The 14,461-nt window shown below is 37.3% G+C and overlaps 3 protein-coding genes across 5 annotated transcripts in view; 1 reads left to right on the top strand and 2 right to left on the bottom strand.

Annotated features, from left to right (window-relative positions):
• LOC110024208 (kinesin-like protein KIN-12A) overlaps positions 1–5,100 on the bottom strand; it is a 29,795-nt gene extending 24,695 nt beyond the window's left edge. For all 3 annotated transcript variants that reach the window (XM_020724042.1, XM_020724053.1, XM_020724035.1), the window contains exons 1-7: positions 4,723–5,100; positions 4,489–4,623; positions 4,314–4,397; positions 4,088–4,213; positions 3,941–4,000; positions 3,796–3,849; positions 3,614–3,706 (exon numbers count right to left, since the gene is read on the bottom strand). In XM_020724042.1, coding sequence (XP_020579701.1) covers positions 3,614–3,706; positions 3,796–3,849; positions 3,941–4,000; positions 4,088–4,213; positions 4,314–4,397; positions 4,489–4,623; positions 4,723–5,010 — 840 coding nt within the window. In that variant the 5' untranslated portion in view covers positions 5,011–5,100. The remainder of the gene's footprint in view (positions 1–3,613; positions 3,707–3,795; positions 3,850–3,940; positions 4,001–4,087; positions 4,214–4,313; positions 4,398–4,488; positions 4,624–4,722) is intronic.
• Positions 5,101–6,704: 1,604 nt separating this feature from the next.
• On the top strand, positions 6,705–10,539 carry LOC110018038 (pollen receptor-like kinase 4). Its single transcript, XM_020715260.1, has 3 exons — positions 6,705–7,779; positions 8,692–9,321; positions 9,872–10,539. Exons 1-3 carry the CDS (start codon positions 6,894–6,896, stop codon positions 10,447–10,449), a joined length of 2,094 nt encoding a protein of 697 aa, XP_020570919.1. The 5' UTR covers positions 6,705–6,893; the 3' UTR covers positions 10,450–10,539.
• Positions 10,540–11,324: 785 nt separating this feature from the next.
• On the bottom strand, positions 11,325–13,663 carry LOC110039424 (palmitoyl-acyl carrier protein thioesterase, chloroplastic-like). Its single transcript, XM_020744479.1, has 6 exons — positions 13,224–13,663; positions 12,692–12,825; positions 12,470–12,583; positions 11,910–12,084; positions 11,763–11,831; positions 11,325–11,633 (listed from the first exon to the last, which is right to left on the bottom strand). Exons 1-6 carry the CDS (start codon positions 13,623–13,625, stop codon positions 11,397–11,399), a joined length of 1,131 nt encoding a protein of 376 aa, XP_020600138.1. The 5' UTR covers positions 13,626–13,663; the 3' UTR covers positions 11,325–11,396.
• Between the last annotated feature and the right edge of the window lie 798 nt (positions 13,664–14,461).

A 14,461-nucleotide genomic window follows, 5' to 3' on the forward strand; every position in this document is an offset into this window, starting at 1 on the left:
CTGTAAAGGAGCTAAACCTTTTGGGCCCATTTTTTATTTACAAAACCTGCTCACACCCAACATATCAATCATCTATCTGCAAATGGTTATTGATTCAGGCAAAAAAAATCTTGAAAAGACTTTTAGCAGACTCAACTCTATTGTCATGCATAATCTTAAGGCAAATTACAACACAATTAGCAAGAAAAATCTTTACAAACATCAGCCAACGCTTTTACGTGAAAGAACAGCCAATTGGCACCATAAAAACATGTGATCATTGTGTAGGATGGAAATGAGGTGTTCCAGGAACATGAGGTGTATTACTTTCATTGTGTAGGATGGATATATTACTTTCATTGTGTAGGATGGATATATTACTTTCATTGTGTAGGATGGATATATTACTTTCATTGTGTAGGATGGATATATTACTTTCATTGTGTAGGATGGAAATGAGGTGTTCCAGGAACATGAGGTGTATTACTTTCATTGTGTAGGATGGAAATGAGGTTCATTGTGTAGGATGGATATATTACTTTCATTGTGTAGGATGGATATATTACTTTCATTGTGTAGGATGGAAATGAGGTGTTCCAGAAACATGAAAACTGCTATACCACTTGTTACAGAAATTTGAATATTTACATACATACCACTTGATTCTTTACATATTTGCTGAAACTTCAAAGGCATGTAGAAGCATTCGTTTGTTGTTCATACATTCCCCATATCAGAAAAAATGTCTCAGATTTTTTAAAAATTTGAAACATCTTCGATATGGAGAAATGTCACTGTAAATCTCATTTGAATGCCAAGATATGTGACTAGTGTCAATTAATAATGAAGTGGCTAGCAGTAAGAGGCAAGCAAGATCCATATAACAGAGTTATTGGCTGAAAACATAGTTATTGGCTGAAATCAATTCACTTGCTGAATTTAATGCCATTAACTGAAACCATTTGGAATAATTCTAATGAGCATTGTGTCTCAGATTTTGAGGAGAACATATGGATGATATTATATGGTCATACACTTGTTACAGAAATTTGAATATCTACATACATACCACTTGATTCTTTACATATTTGCTGAAACTTCAAAGGCATGTAGAAGCATTCGTTTGTTGTTCATACATTCCCCATATCAGAAAAAATGTCTCAGATTTTTTAAAAATTTGAAACATCTTCGATATGGAGAAATTTCACTGTAAATCTCATTTGAATGCCAAGATATGTGACTAGTGTCAATTAATAATGAAGTGGCTAGCAGTAAGAGGCAAGCAAGATCCATATAACAGAGTTATTGGCTGAAAACATAGTTATTGGCTGAAATCAATTCACTTGCTGAATTTAATGCCATTAACTGAAACCATTTGGAATAATTCTAATGAGCATTGTGTCTCAGATTTTGAGGAGAACATATGGATGATATTATATGGTCATACACTTGTTACAGAAATTTGAATATCTACATACATACCACTTGATTCTTTACATATTTGCTGAAATTTCAAAGGCATCAAGAAGCATTCGTTTGTTGTTCATACATTCCCCATTTCAGAAAATATGTATCAGGTTTTTAAAAATTTGAAACATCTTAGATATGGAGAAATTTCACTGTAAATCTCATTTGAATGCCAAGATATGTGACTAGTGTCAATTAATAATGAAGTGGCTAGCAGTAAGAGGCAAGCAAGATCCATATAACAGAGTTATTGGCTGAAAACATAGTTATTGGCTGAAATCAATTCACTTGCTGAATTTAATGCCATTAACTGAAACCATTTGGAATAATTCTAATGAGCATTGTGTCTCAGATTTTGAGGAGAACATATGGATGATATTATATGGTCATACACTTGTTACAGAAATTTGAATATCTACATACATACCACTTGATTCTTTACATATTTGCTGAAATTTCAAAGGCATCTAGAAGCATTCGTTTGTTGTTCATACATTCCCCATATCAGAAAAAATGTCTCAGGTTTTTAAAAATTTGAAACATCTTAGATATGGAGAAATTTCACTGTAAATCTCATTTGAATGCCAAGATGTGTGACTAGTGTCAATTAATAATGAAGTGGCTAGCAGTAAGAGGCAAGCAAGATCCATATAACAGAGTTATTGGCTGAAAACATAGTTATTGGCTGAAAACAATTCACTTGCTGAATTTAATGCCATTCACTGAAACCATTTGGAATAATTCTATTGAGCATTGTGTCTCAGATTTTGAGGAGAACATATGGATGATATTATATGGTCATACACTTGTTACAGAAATTTGAATATCTACATACATACCACTTGATTCTTTACATATTTGCTGAAATTTCAAAGGCATCTAGAAGCATTCGTTTGTTGTTCATACATTCCCCATATCAGAAAAATTGTCTCAGGTTTTTAAAAATTTGAAACATCTTCGATATGGAGAAATGTTCTGGCAATTGCTTCTCTAATGATATTTTGCCTGGTGATATGAGTAATCTTACTATTTTCATATTTCAGAAGCAATAGTTTTTTGACTAATCATATGTATAGACGACTAAGCAATAATTTGATGTTACCATATGTCATGCTTGCAATGTGATATGCATAATCCATAATGTCAAGGTCATATGCATAATCTGATTTGAACCAACAGAAATCGGGTAGAGATGAAGAAAAGAATGGCCGAATTGTAGCATGTAATAAAGATACTCCTTTCCCAAATCCATATTGTAGCATTCAATAGAGATGCAACGGATAATGTAAACAATTTTTTTGTAAGACGTTTCCCAGTAATGGAAGTTCTTTGTGAGACAGATGCCAAATCAAGAGAAGTTTTAGAAGAATATGTTAACTACCAAACAATCACTCGCAAAACTCAGAGATCCGAAGCAATAGAAGCAGGTACATGTAGAAGAACCAAAAAAAATTCATCGATCCATAAAACTCACGAATCCAGATCTTACCGGAGAGGGAAAAAGAACGAGAAATCGAGCCCTAATGATGCTTTCGTTCGGAGAGGGAGGAAGCGAGGGGAGAGCGCGAGGGAGATCACCAAGGGCAAAAGAAGGAATTGCAGCCCTAACGCCAACAGCCAACGCCGAACGCAGGAGGCGCCCCGCGATCCGCATAATGAAGAAAAACCGAACCGCGGGACGCAGCGTTCAGAACGCCGCCGAACGAACGCTCGAAACAAACGGGTAGGCGGCGTTCTGAAAACGCCACCGTCGATGAAAAAGCTGTGCCAAACAGGGCCTGAATAAGCACAAGGATTGTTGGTTTGAACGGGTGAAGATGATAGATGTTTAAAGATCCATAAGTTGCAACCCTCAGAGTTCGAAAAACTTTTAGTATTTTAAAATCATTTCTACTGCTTTCAATGTGTTTAATTCCAACAATCAAACTTAAGAAGATGATATCCCAAAATTAAACACATCAAAAGCAGTAGAAACAATTTTAAAATACTTAAATAATCTAAAAATGATAAAATAATCTATGGATGTCTTACGCTGCATCATTACAGCTAGGGTAATTGAATAATATGCATTTATAAAAAAGAAACTTTTAAAGATTTTTTTTCACAATATATATATATATAAAAAACTAAATCAGAGCAATAAAAAAGAAATCTCAATTTAGCTTACCCTTATCAACAATTGAATGACATCATTCGTTGTGGAGACATACTCCTTCTTTAAACAATCAACATAGATTCCAGTTTTGACATCCTCTCTTATCTGCAATAAGTTCATAACATTTCACAGGAGCCGCAGAAAAAAGCTATTTTGCACTCAAAAAGGCATTTCTTCCAAACGTAAATATTAACCTGCAGATTCTTGTGTGTCGGCTCCAACAAGTCGGTTATTTGCTCGTTGTAAATCTAAAATGTGAATAACTTATTAAATAGAGCAAAAAATTTATCATAAAACAATGGTACATATGCTTTTAAACGCAGGTATAGCTCCCCTTACTTCTAGAAAGGAACAGTGGCATTGGAAATGTAGTTGCTTATCTGAATGCTTTGTCTGTTCCTGAAAAGATGGAATGGGGAATCTCATCACCAGAAGTCTAGAACCAGCTAAATCTCAAAAGAAAGGAAAGAAAAAAGCAGAATCCACCTCATTTATGCGAAAGAAGAGCTGTTCAAAAACTCGAGGAGTCAATCCCCTCTCTTGGTTCAACGTGCAATCCGCCATCAGTGAATTTGGAGCTCCCCACATGGTGTATGTCTTCCCACTTCCAGTCTTTTTCATTCATGGGTTCAAAATGAACAGATAAGCTCCACTAGAAAACAGTCGGATTAAAAAGCAAGCCAAAAGAATTACCCCAGAAGCTTAAATTTACCTGCCCATAAGCAAATATAGAGCTATTGAAGCCGGCCAAGCAATTCTCCACTAAGGGAAGCCCAACTAGTTCGAATATATCATGCTGATAATTAAAATGAAAAAAATATATATAATGAATTTCTACTACAAGGAGAATATCGGCGTTACCCTAAATCGGAGCATAGAAACCTTACCTGAGTCGACACTTCATCAGCCACTGAATCAAAAGTGAAGTTGTGGTCCATAACTGAAATGGAAATGGGGGAAGTCTTTTGCACGATGCGAACCCCCTCTTCTTCCCTGCTAAGCGGTCTCATGCGCACTATGACCTAACATACAAACCAAATATCCCGACGAAATAACAAAGTTTTCAAAAATATCTACAATGATATCCTAATCTAGGGCAAAATTTTCGAGGAAACGGATACCTGCACGCCGCAATCTGTACACCCGTATTCAGTTAGGGTTTCCAAGCTCAGCTTCCGCTTAGGACGATTTGAGGAAGGAGGAGGCCTAGGGGGAAGCGGACTCCGGTTTTGAGGTGCGGGAGACTTCCCGGACGTCGTCGGCGACTTGAAATGAGCGGATTCCGGCGGCATGGTGTTAGGATCGATGTTTTCCTTCGGGAAGCTGGGCGTTCTCTGCTTATGAGAGGATCGGGTTAGGGCTTCATAAGGTGAAACGCTCCCAATGCGCCTGGGGAAGATGGACTTCATGGACGATGGATGGTTTCTCCTCTCCGGCGAAGAGAGCCAGCACTGAGCAGTGACGAAATAGCCGTTGCATTAAAGGAACCGATTTTTCAAATGGGGATCTGTAACGACTCTGAATAATTTAAACGTCGGCTTTTGTATATTTTAATAGAATATACATCATTAATTTTTTTAATAATAATTATGATATTTTATTATTATTATTACTATTATTATATTAATACAGTGGATCTAAAAGTGTTAATCTTCTTATTTATTGTAATAGATTATTGATGCATAAAACTCGCGACAGTAGAATAATGAATTATGATCTTGATATTGTATCAGAATTCAACACACTCAAATTAAAAAAAGGAACCAATATTAACATCAAAAGTTATTACATAGAAAATTCGTAAAGTGAAAAAATCACGAGGTGTAGCTCAACTGAAAAATTCACTATAAACTAGATATTATATGCACAGTCTCTCGTCCTCAGAGGCGGGAAATGATTAAACACTCTTCGGAGTTACAACTTTGATGCACAAATAATTTTTTTTTAATTAAAACTAATGGAATTTTTTTGATGATATGAAATATTTGGGTGATATAAATATAAATTAAGGAATTTAAGTGATTTGATTAGAATATCCTGACCCCAATTCCCTCCTAAATTTAGATAGATCCAATCATTTCTTTATTCATGTACTAGACATCAAACAAGAACATATATAATTAAAGCCTAAGGTATAGGAATCTTCAATGATAACAAAGGTATGAAAGATTTACATATATGCCATTCAATTCTTACCTTTTTATACTTCTAAAACCTAAACTTCAATTTTTACATATTTACCACCTCACCTGAAAAGTTATATTCCGGCATTTTTAAGTAAACTAGTGATATTTTTTGTAGTGACGTGAAACATTTGGGTGATATAAATAAATAAATAAAAAATTAAAGTATAGGTGTTAGATATGTAAATACGTAGGAAGTGCGTGGTAGGTATGTAAATATCCCTAAATATAAGATTAACCTTTGGTTTAGGGTAGCTTATAAGTGCGGGCGGCATTTTCAAAACGCTGTCGTACCGTTTGGTTCGCGTTTTTTGTCAGCTTATCTGGAACTGCGTTTGGGTTTTTACACGAAACACAGGCAGCAGGTCGACCCCCGCGGTCGGCCCGCAGACCGCGTTTCAGGATAAACAGCTTATCTCGAAAAGCACAAGCTGCTCCAAACGGACCCTAAATCTACTGCTCCATCCAGAGATTCTGATATATTATGCCATAAAATTGGCTAACCATGATGAAAAATTAAACTAATTTTCACACTGAACAATTTCTCATTTTGGAAATTTACATACATACCACAAGATTCTTATATATTTACATAGCCAACCCCAAAACATTCATATTTACACACATACCACTCAAGCCTTTAACATCACATAAAAAATATCATCATTACTATCTTTTTAAAAATAAAGTGCAACTTTTCATCCATAAATTCATGTCACAAAAATATTAAAAATATAAAAAACAAACTTTAGCTATAAAATATGTAAATACATAAAAATTGTGGAAAAAAATATGTACGTAGCGCTGCGTATATAATGGATGTTATATTCAAGTTATATCGACATCATATCCGCATTATATTTTCTGTAACCTCTATGTAATCTCTATATAACATACATGTAAACTACCTGAACTTACACATAAGTTTCGCGCTTCTGTTTTCACATATTTGTAAGTTATATGTAGGTTAAATGTAAGTTATATGGAGATTACAAGAAATATAACTCGAATATAGTGTTGATATAACCTTCATTATATACGCAGCTGCTGCGCATGCAATTATTTTCCAAAATTGTGAGAGGTATACATGTAAACTTCCCAAAAACTAAATGAGAACATTCCCCAAAATCAAGGAGCCAACCAATATGAAGGAAACATGGAGAGCACTACCGTATTCTATTCTATTCTTAGGCAACCTCAGCCCAACCTCCCCTTCCCCTCCCCCTTCTCCCAACAACCATGGAAACGCATCCCTCAATTTTCTCCCATTTCCTCTGCCCTCCAGCAATACCATCAACCAACTGCTCTCACTCCCTCCCCCCACCGCACCGCCTGTCTCCATGGCCGGCCAGGCGGCGCCATGGCTCCTCATCTCCCTCTCCCTCTCCCTCTCCACCATCACCGTCCACTCCCTCGGCGCCGAGGAAGGGGAAGCCCTCCTCCGATTCAAAGCCACCCTATCAATCGATCTCAATTCATGGATCCCCGGCCCCGCTCCCTGTTTCCTGAACTCCACCACCTGGGAAGGCGTCATCTGCTCCAACAGCCGCGTTTGGGGGATCCAGCTCGAGAACAGAGGCCTCGTCGGAACCCTAGATCTCCGACCTTTGATCCCCCTGCCTGCCCTCCGCACCATCAGCTTCATGGGCAATGAGCTCGGGGGTCCTCTGCCTCCTGATCTCAACCGCCTCGGCGCTCTAAAGGCTGTTTATCTGTCGGGGAACAATTTCTCCGGCGAGATTCCGGCGGATGCGTTCGCCGGTATGAGATCTCTCAAGAAGCTTTTTTTATCCAAGAATGGCTTTGACGGCCCGATTCCAGGCTCGCTTGTTAGCCTTGATAAGTTGCTGGAGCTCCGGTTAGATCATAATGAGTTCGCCGGCGGTTTGCCGGAGTTTGCTCAGCCCCGCCTCGCGGTTGTCGACGTGTCGTTCAATCGTTTGGAGGGGGCTATTCCTCATAGACTCAGCAGGATGAACCCTGCTTTTTTTCAAGGTAATCTATAAATATATAATTTTGAATTATTAAAAGGCAATTAATTAGAGAAATTTAAATGGATGATATTGAAAAAATAAATGTTTTTTAAATATATGTCATGGTCAACTTTACTTTTTTTCCTTTGTGGCAAAAATATTACATCAGAACGACTCTAATCAATGTTATCAGTCTGTCACATGTATAATTTAGGCCCAGTGTATATTAAATTATTTAATTTTTTTTTATCGTATATGTGACAGATAGTGATTGAAGCCTCATGCATTTTTACAGCAGCACTCCTAATATAATATATATATATATAGACAGATGCCATATATATATGGTTTGTGGAGCCGCTATCAATTGCCAAAGAATAAAATATTATGTTTGGACATACATATGTGTGGATGACGACGTCAATTTGACCACGATACTATGCAAAATGGTGTATTCGCATGATCGAAGTGTCAAATACATCCGGACAACAGACGTAATATTTTCTCGAGATAAGAGCTCAATGAATCAAACACGAACTCTTCCTAAAAATCTTTCTAATTAGGATTTCATATTTTTAGTATTATTTGAAGATTAGGATAATATGTAAATAAATAAAAGAAAGAAAGTAGGGAGTAGTTGTATAAATAGGTAAAATATTTAGTGCTAATTATATAAGTCCTTTAAATATAATAAACCCTAACTCTTAATATGAAACTATACTAAAATAATATTAGTAATAATTTTATTAAAATATTTTAAAAGTAATGTAAATTTTTAAGGGATTAGATTAATGAAATTATGTGGATTTACATACATATCTCCTAATCCTAGTATATTTGTATATCAAACCTTTAAATTTACAAAATTGGGTAAGTATGTAAATTCCCTAGATCGGTAATGAAGCTTTTACTGTACAATACTTATACTTAACAGGCAACCAAATGCTCTGCGGCTCCCCCCTCACCGTAACCTGCAACAGGAAAACCATACCTGCAAAACATGGAGTTTCTCCTGCCTGGCTTCTGTATCTCTCAATCACTATGGCCACCATCTTCTCCTCCCTCCTCCTCGTCCTCCTCCTCCTCCTCATCCGGAAAAACAGTAAAATCATCGGCCGCCCATTCTACACCGCAAAACAAGCCGGCGAAAACCTAGAGCAGGGTGCGGCCGCCAAGCACCGCCACCACACCACCGCAGCAAGATCGGTGGAAGGAAAGAGTACCGGCGGGAGAAAAAGCGAGTATGGGAAGCTTTCTTTCATTCAGCAAGGAGGGGAAAGATTCGACATTAACGACCTTCTCAGGGCATCGGCGGAGGTGCTCGGAAGTGGAAACTTTGGCTCGTCGTTTAAGGCGGTGCTGTCGGCCGGTCCCAGCGTCGTCGTCAAGAGGTTTAAGGAGATGAACAGATTGGGGAGAGAAGAGTTCAGCGAGCACATGAGAAGGCTGGGGAGGCTCTCACATCCTAATCTCCTTCCACTGATAGCATATCACCTCAAAAAAGAGGAGAAATTGCTCATCACTGAATTCATTCCAAATGGCAGCTTGGCTCACATGCTCCATGGTAATTTGCTATTTCTAACATTTTATTAGAAACGTTGCGGCATGTTCTAGCAATATAAATGTTTATGATGAATTGAACAGCTCTCCGATCTGCTTTGAGATTAGTATAATATTGATTATCAATCATACACTCATCTCAAAATAGATCAAAAAACTTTGAGGCCTGTCATGATCAAAACCCATTTTTTTCCCTTAACTGTTATTAGTTAAATTCTAGATTTTTAAATCCCACAATTCATAAGATTTAAAGAATTTAAAGTTTTTCCCTTCATGAATCTTAAATCCTAAAACAAATAGTCATGCGATTTATTAAAATTTTCCAGTTGTCATGCTAAATAACTTTCAAATCATAATCCTACTTGTGACCAAAAAACTACTAAGATTGTAAAAATTGAAGTTTGGGTGGTTCATATGCAAAAAATTAGTTGGTAGGCATGTGAAGACCCCCAAAATTTAATGGTTATAGATGGCATATCAACATATAACCAATGAAGAGACATGTTTTACTCGCATGAAAGACTAATGCTTGTTCCCTCCTATTTGGAGAGCAGGCAATCGTGGGTCGACTTTGCCGCCGCTTTACTGGCCAACGAGGTTGAAGGTAGTGAAAGGAGTAGCCCGCGGATTAGCGTATCTTTACGATGAGCTATCAATGCTAACCCTCCCCCACGGCCACCTCAAGTCCTCCAATGTCCTCCTCGATGAATCTTTCGATCCCCTCCTCACCGACTACGCTTTAGTCCCAGTCATGAACTTAGCCCACGCAACACAGGTCATGGTTGCCTACAAGTCCCCGGAGGTCTCCCAATCTGGCCAGCCGTCGAAGAAGAGTGATGTGTGGAGCCTTGGCATTCTAATACTTGAGATTCTTACAGGCAAATTTCCGGCGAACTTCTTGCACACCAGTGCCGGCGGCACAGATCTTTCTGCCTGGGTGAGTTCAGTGATGGAAGAGGAATGGAACAGCGAGGTTTTTGATCCTGACATGAGGGGCACTGAGAATGGTGAGAGTGAGATGCAGAAGCTGCTGAAGATAGGGTTGGACTGCTGCGAGGAGAATATAGAGAAGAGGATAGAGATGAGGGAAGCGCTTGAAAGGATTGAGGAGTTGAAGGAGAGGGAGGGTTGATTCAAACATGAGATCTTGGCATGAACTGGAGAGGCTGTTTGTGAAGTTGGAAGCTATCTCATCCTAGAGTGTTTTTTGGGTGGCATTAGATTGAATACATGTGAAAGAATAAAAGATTTTTTTTTTCAAAATTTGTTTTGCTCTTACATGAAATCTGCATACAAGATAATCTGTACTTTTTTTGTATTTGCTTTAAATTCAATTATAATATATTAACTTTTTTGTGATTTTGTGTTCTGCATCAAGCCTTTGAAGACTGAATCTCTGTTTAAGAGTTAGGGTTCTTTAACACAGGTTGTTTGACAATTGGTTGGACAAATTTACGGAAAATTTTTACGTGCGGCTGACTGCATTTCTGGACGATGGTCCGGTTGAGACCATGTTGTGCTGTGGATCGCACGCTGGCTTCTCCAGATTGTTGTCCGATCATGTGATCGCCACACGTAATAATTTCTCATGTTTGTAAACTTTTTCTTTCCATGATGATTTAGAAAAAAAATAAAGGTATAAAAAGCTAGATTGGTTGCCAGAATGTATTCTCAAACAAAGGAGATGGATTACCTGAAAGCTTTTCTTTGCCTGCTAAAATGAATAGAGTTTAAGTTCTTTTATCATTATCAAGCCAAGAAAACACAACAATTAGACATAAAAATGTGTTCTTATATGATGACTTAAAGAAATAAGTATATATGGAGGCCCGTCTGACTTTGGTTCAAATATACAACAAATGGTATAAATTTAAAAAAAAAACAAGAAAAAAACATTGCATGGATTAAAACAATCTCTAAGGGCTCAATTCAAAATGTCTATCATCGTAATGATAAAACATGGGATACAAACAAATTCAAAAGGATCATACATTAAGTTACAAATAACCACAGAAAAAAATCTCTTTGCAACCAAAATATGCTTCTTTTTACTGCCCTCACCAAAATATGAAGACTATGTTATGCCTTTTCTTTGATGCGCCATTGAGCTCTTGCTCTAACAATCTCTGATTTGTTCTCCTGTAAACGAAGCAGGTGTGTGCTTCTAAGTGTTGAATTCTCTGAATTTGTAACTTCTGTAATACTCGTCTTCATGCTCGTGAGTGACTCTAGCAACTGTGACTGTCGGCATTCTCGTCGATAATCCAACGTCATGCTTTTCAAGTGGTAGTCTTCCAGCACGTTCATCGGCACACTCTACAATAATAACTGTGAATTACACCAGCTCTAGTAGTTTGATATATATAGACATCATAAATAATCACTTATATTTTGAACATGAAAAAAAATATTTTGAACATGAAAAAAAAAATTGTGAAATTTTACCTCTAAAATCCATCCAATGTACTTCACATTGTTCACATGTTGATTGGCATCCATGTCATTCCATCTTGGCTGAATTATGGCAGATATAAATTAGAAGTTTTAGAAGGCTTGTAGTGAAAAATAAAGCAAATCAATAGTTGCACTTACAGCTAAACCTGATCTGATGTTTCCTGCTGTTTCATCATTCAGTTTGTCTATTATTTTATCACCATCAAATTCAAAGATGGCACTTCTGTCCAAGTAAAAAGGATTTACTTCTTCCCTAACCTGCTTAGGTATTTTTGAAAGTTTTCTTGTTTCTCTGTGCATTATCACCCAGTTGCTGAATTCAAAAGCTTTGTTTAGTCAACATTGCCTTCAAATAGCCTTAAACAATATTCCAAAAAAAGGAAAAAAAGGGGGTGAATTTACATACATATTACACATTTTTTATGTATTTACATATATATCTCACACCTTAATTTTGATATTTAAACGCATAACAATTTAATATTTAATATCATATCAAAAATAGCACTATTATCACTTTTTAAAACTGAAATTTACCTTTTCATTCATAGATTTAAGCGCCAAAGTGCTATTTATTTAACAATGAAAGCTAGGGGTGGGAATGTGGGTAAAAACATAAGAACTATGTGCTAAATATGTAAGTTTCTCACAAAAAAAAAAAGGGAAAAAAGAGAAGGAAAGAAAGAAGAAGATAATACCTTGTAGCTCTTGTAAGTATATTTTTAGTACTGTAATCTCTAATAACCCAATCTCTTCTCATTCCATTCTTGCCAGATGCTGCTACCCATGTATCAATCTCTACAATATCCCCCCTTATAATGAAGAAAATTACATATCTTTCCCAATATTAGTATGAAGAACTCTTGTGGATGGAATGAAAACTAATGAAGAAGAGATGAGTAGAGATGAATAGTGAGTACCAGCTACTGTATTTATCAACTTGGATGTTCACTCTGGTGACAACCCAAATGAGTTTTCTGAGGCTCATCTCATGAGTCGCACCGAAACCGTCTCCGGCTAAACCAGAGCTCATGACATGGTTTAGTGCTGTCTCCTGCAATTTAATCCTTTCACTTTGCAAACATATCCGAAATTGTCTCTTAGTTGTTCAAATTTAGTCCAAAATAATCCAATAGTGCAAAGTTTTGGATTATAGTTGAGAAACCAAGGGGCTCAATTAAATACATAATTGTTTGGCACTAAAATATCACAATACAAATAATTTAGGTATCATTGACTTTTTTTCACCATTTCAATATTTTACTTATTATATGGGGCTTTTATTAAATGAAGTGTTGTAAATATAAATATCATTGCTTGGGTGTTTGACATGAAAATACATAAGAATTGTTTCGTATATATGTAAATTTCCTTTCTAGATTTAACTGCAACTTTTTTTGCCGTTTTTAAAAATTTGCAATAAAAAATTTGCGAAAAGTGTACGAATCAAACCTGAAGGAGATTCATTAGTGTCTCCATGGTGGAAGTCTTGTCAGGGCCTATCTCATAAGACCTTATTACAAATGTCTGCCTATACACAAATCTCTCTTCAACAAATCTGCCTAACTTGAATGCATTCAAAGCCTCCTCTTCAGCCCCTCCCTTCTGCAACAAGCTCCCCGCCACCGCCGCCTTGTTCTCCCCGACCACCACGCCGTTCACCTTCCTCTCATTTGTCGCCCTCACTCGGCCACCACCTCCTATGACACTTGCTTTCACACACAACCCACCAACCTCCCTCTTCTCTCCGTTATACTCTTCATCTCTCAACCTCATGAACAGCCATCCGCAGCTGGAAGCCCTCTCTGCTGCTAAGTTCAACATCATTACTTTACATCTTCTGGCATTAAACATGAACGACAGTAACCATGGTTTAATTTCTTATACTGAGAAAAATGTTTTGAGGAAGGAGGAGGAGGAGGAGCAGCGAGAGAGAGTGTGTGTGGGGTTGAGAAGAAAAATAGGGAGGCTTTGTTTGTAGGTTATCTGCCACCTCCAACCGTTGGAAATTTCTTTATTTCTTCTTTGTTTTTGATAATATAAATGGTTTTATAATCTAACCATACATATTTAACTAGTATATTTATTGGAATGTTAGCTTATAAGGTGAAAAATCAATGCATTGCTATGTAAGTTGGTTCTTAGACACGTTTTGGCAAATTGCAAGTATCTGTAATATTTATTTTATATGCCAACTATTTCATTCGCAGTATATCAAATAAGCATCCGCAAGAATCTTGAGGAAATCCTACTGATAAATATGTACAAATGAGTACAACTAAGGAGGGCCCGCAGATGGAAGATCATGGACCCACAACGGAAGATCTAGGGCACACAGGCGGAAGATCTAGGGCTCACGGGCGTAAGACCAAAGGTCCACCGGCAGAAGACTAAGAGGCCAGGACTAAAAGGCTAAACATTAGCCACTAGAATACTTAAAGACCGTATGACCAAGTACACAAGGCAGAAGACTAAGAGATCAGGGACTGAAAGCGTACCTAGCGAATGTCGATTGAACCAAATACTAAGATCCATCTAATCGAGCAAAGGTTTCGATCTATCTCTTGTCATAATCCGACTCAAGAGAAGCACCCAACATCGCTAGTCGTCCCACGAACGACCTTGAGATTCCTCATCCAGGATCGGGGATTAGCCATCTGTCGGCGTTTAAAAAGGGGAAGTTGCTACGC

Source organism: Phalaenopsis equestris, unplaced genomic scaffold, assembly GCF_001263595.1.
Source record: "Phalaenopsis equestris unplaced genomic scaffold, ASM126359v1 Scaffold000002, whole genome shotgun sequence".
Lineage (NCBI taxonomy): Eukaryota > Viridiplantae > Streptophyta > Magnoliopsida > Asparagales > Orchidaceae > Phalaenopsis > Phalaenopsis equestris.

Excerpts from the sequence above, each read along its gene's own strand:
- LOC110039424 (XM_020744479.1), bottom strand. The coding sequence starts at position 13,625 with ATGTTTAATGCCAGAAGATGTAAAGTAATGATGTTGAACTTAGCAGCA. Across the intron at positions 12,826-13,223 it reads CACTAATGAATCTCCTTCAG|GAGACAGCACTAAACCATGT; the intron begins GTTTGATTCGTA and ends ATTAAATTGCAG. Across the intron at positions 12,085-12,469 it reads ATACTTACAAGAGCTACAAG|CAACTGGGTGATAATGCACA; the intron begins GTATTATCTTCT and ends TTTTGAATTCAG.
- LOC110018038 (XM_020715260.1), top strand. The coding sequence starts at position 6,894 with ATGAGAACATTCCCCAAAATCAAGGAGCCAACCAATATGAAGGAAACA. Across the intron at positions 7,780-8,691 it reads GAACCCTGCTTTTTTTCAAG|GCAACCAAATGCTCTGCGGC; the intron begins GTAATCTATAAA and ends TATACTTAACAG. Across the intron at positions 9,322-9,871 it reads CTTGGCTCACATGCTCCATG|GCAATCGTGGGTCGACTTTG; the intron begins GTAATTTGCTAT and ends TTTGGAGAGCAG.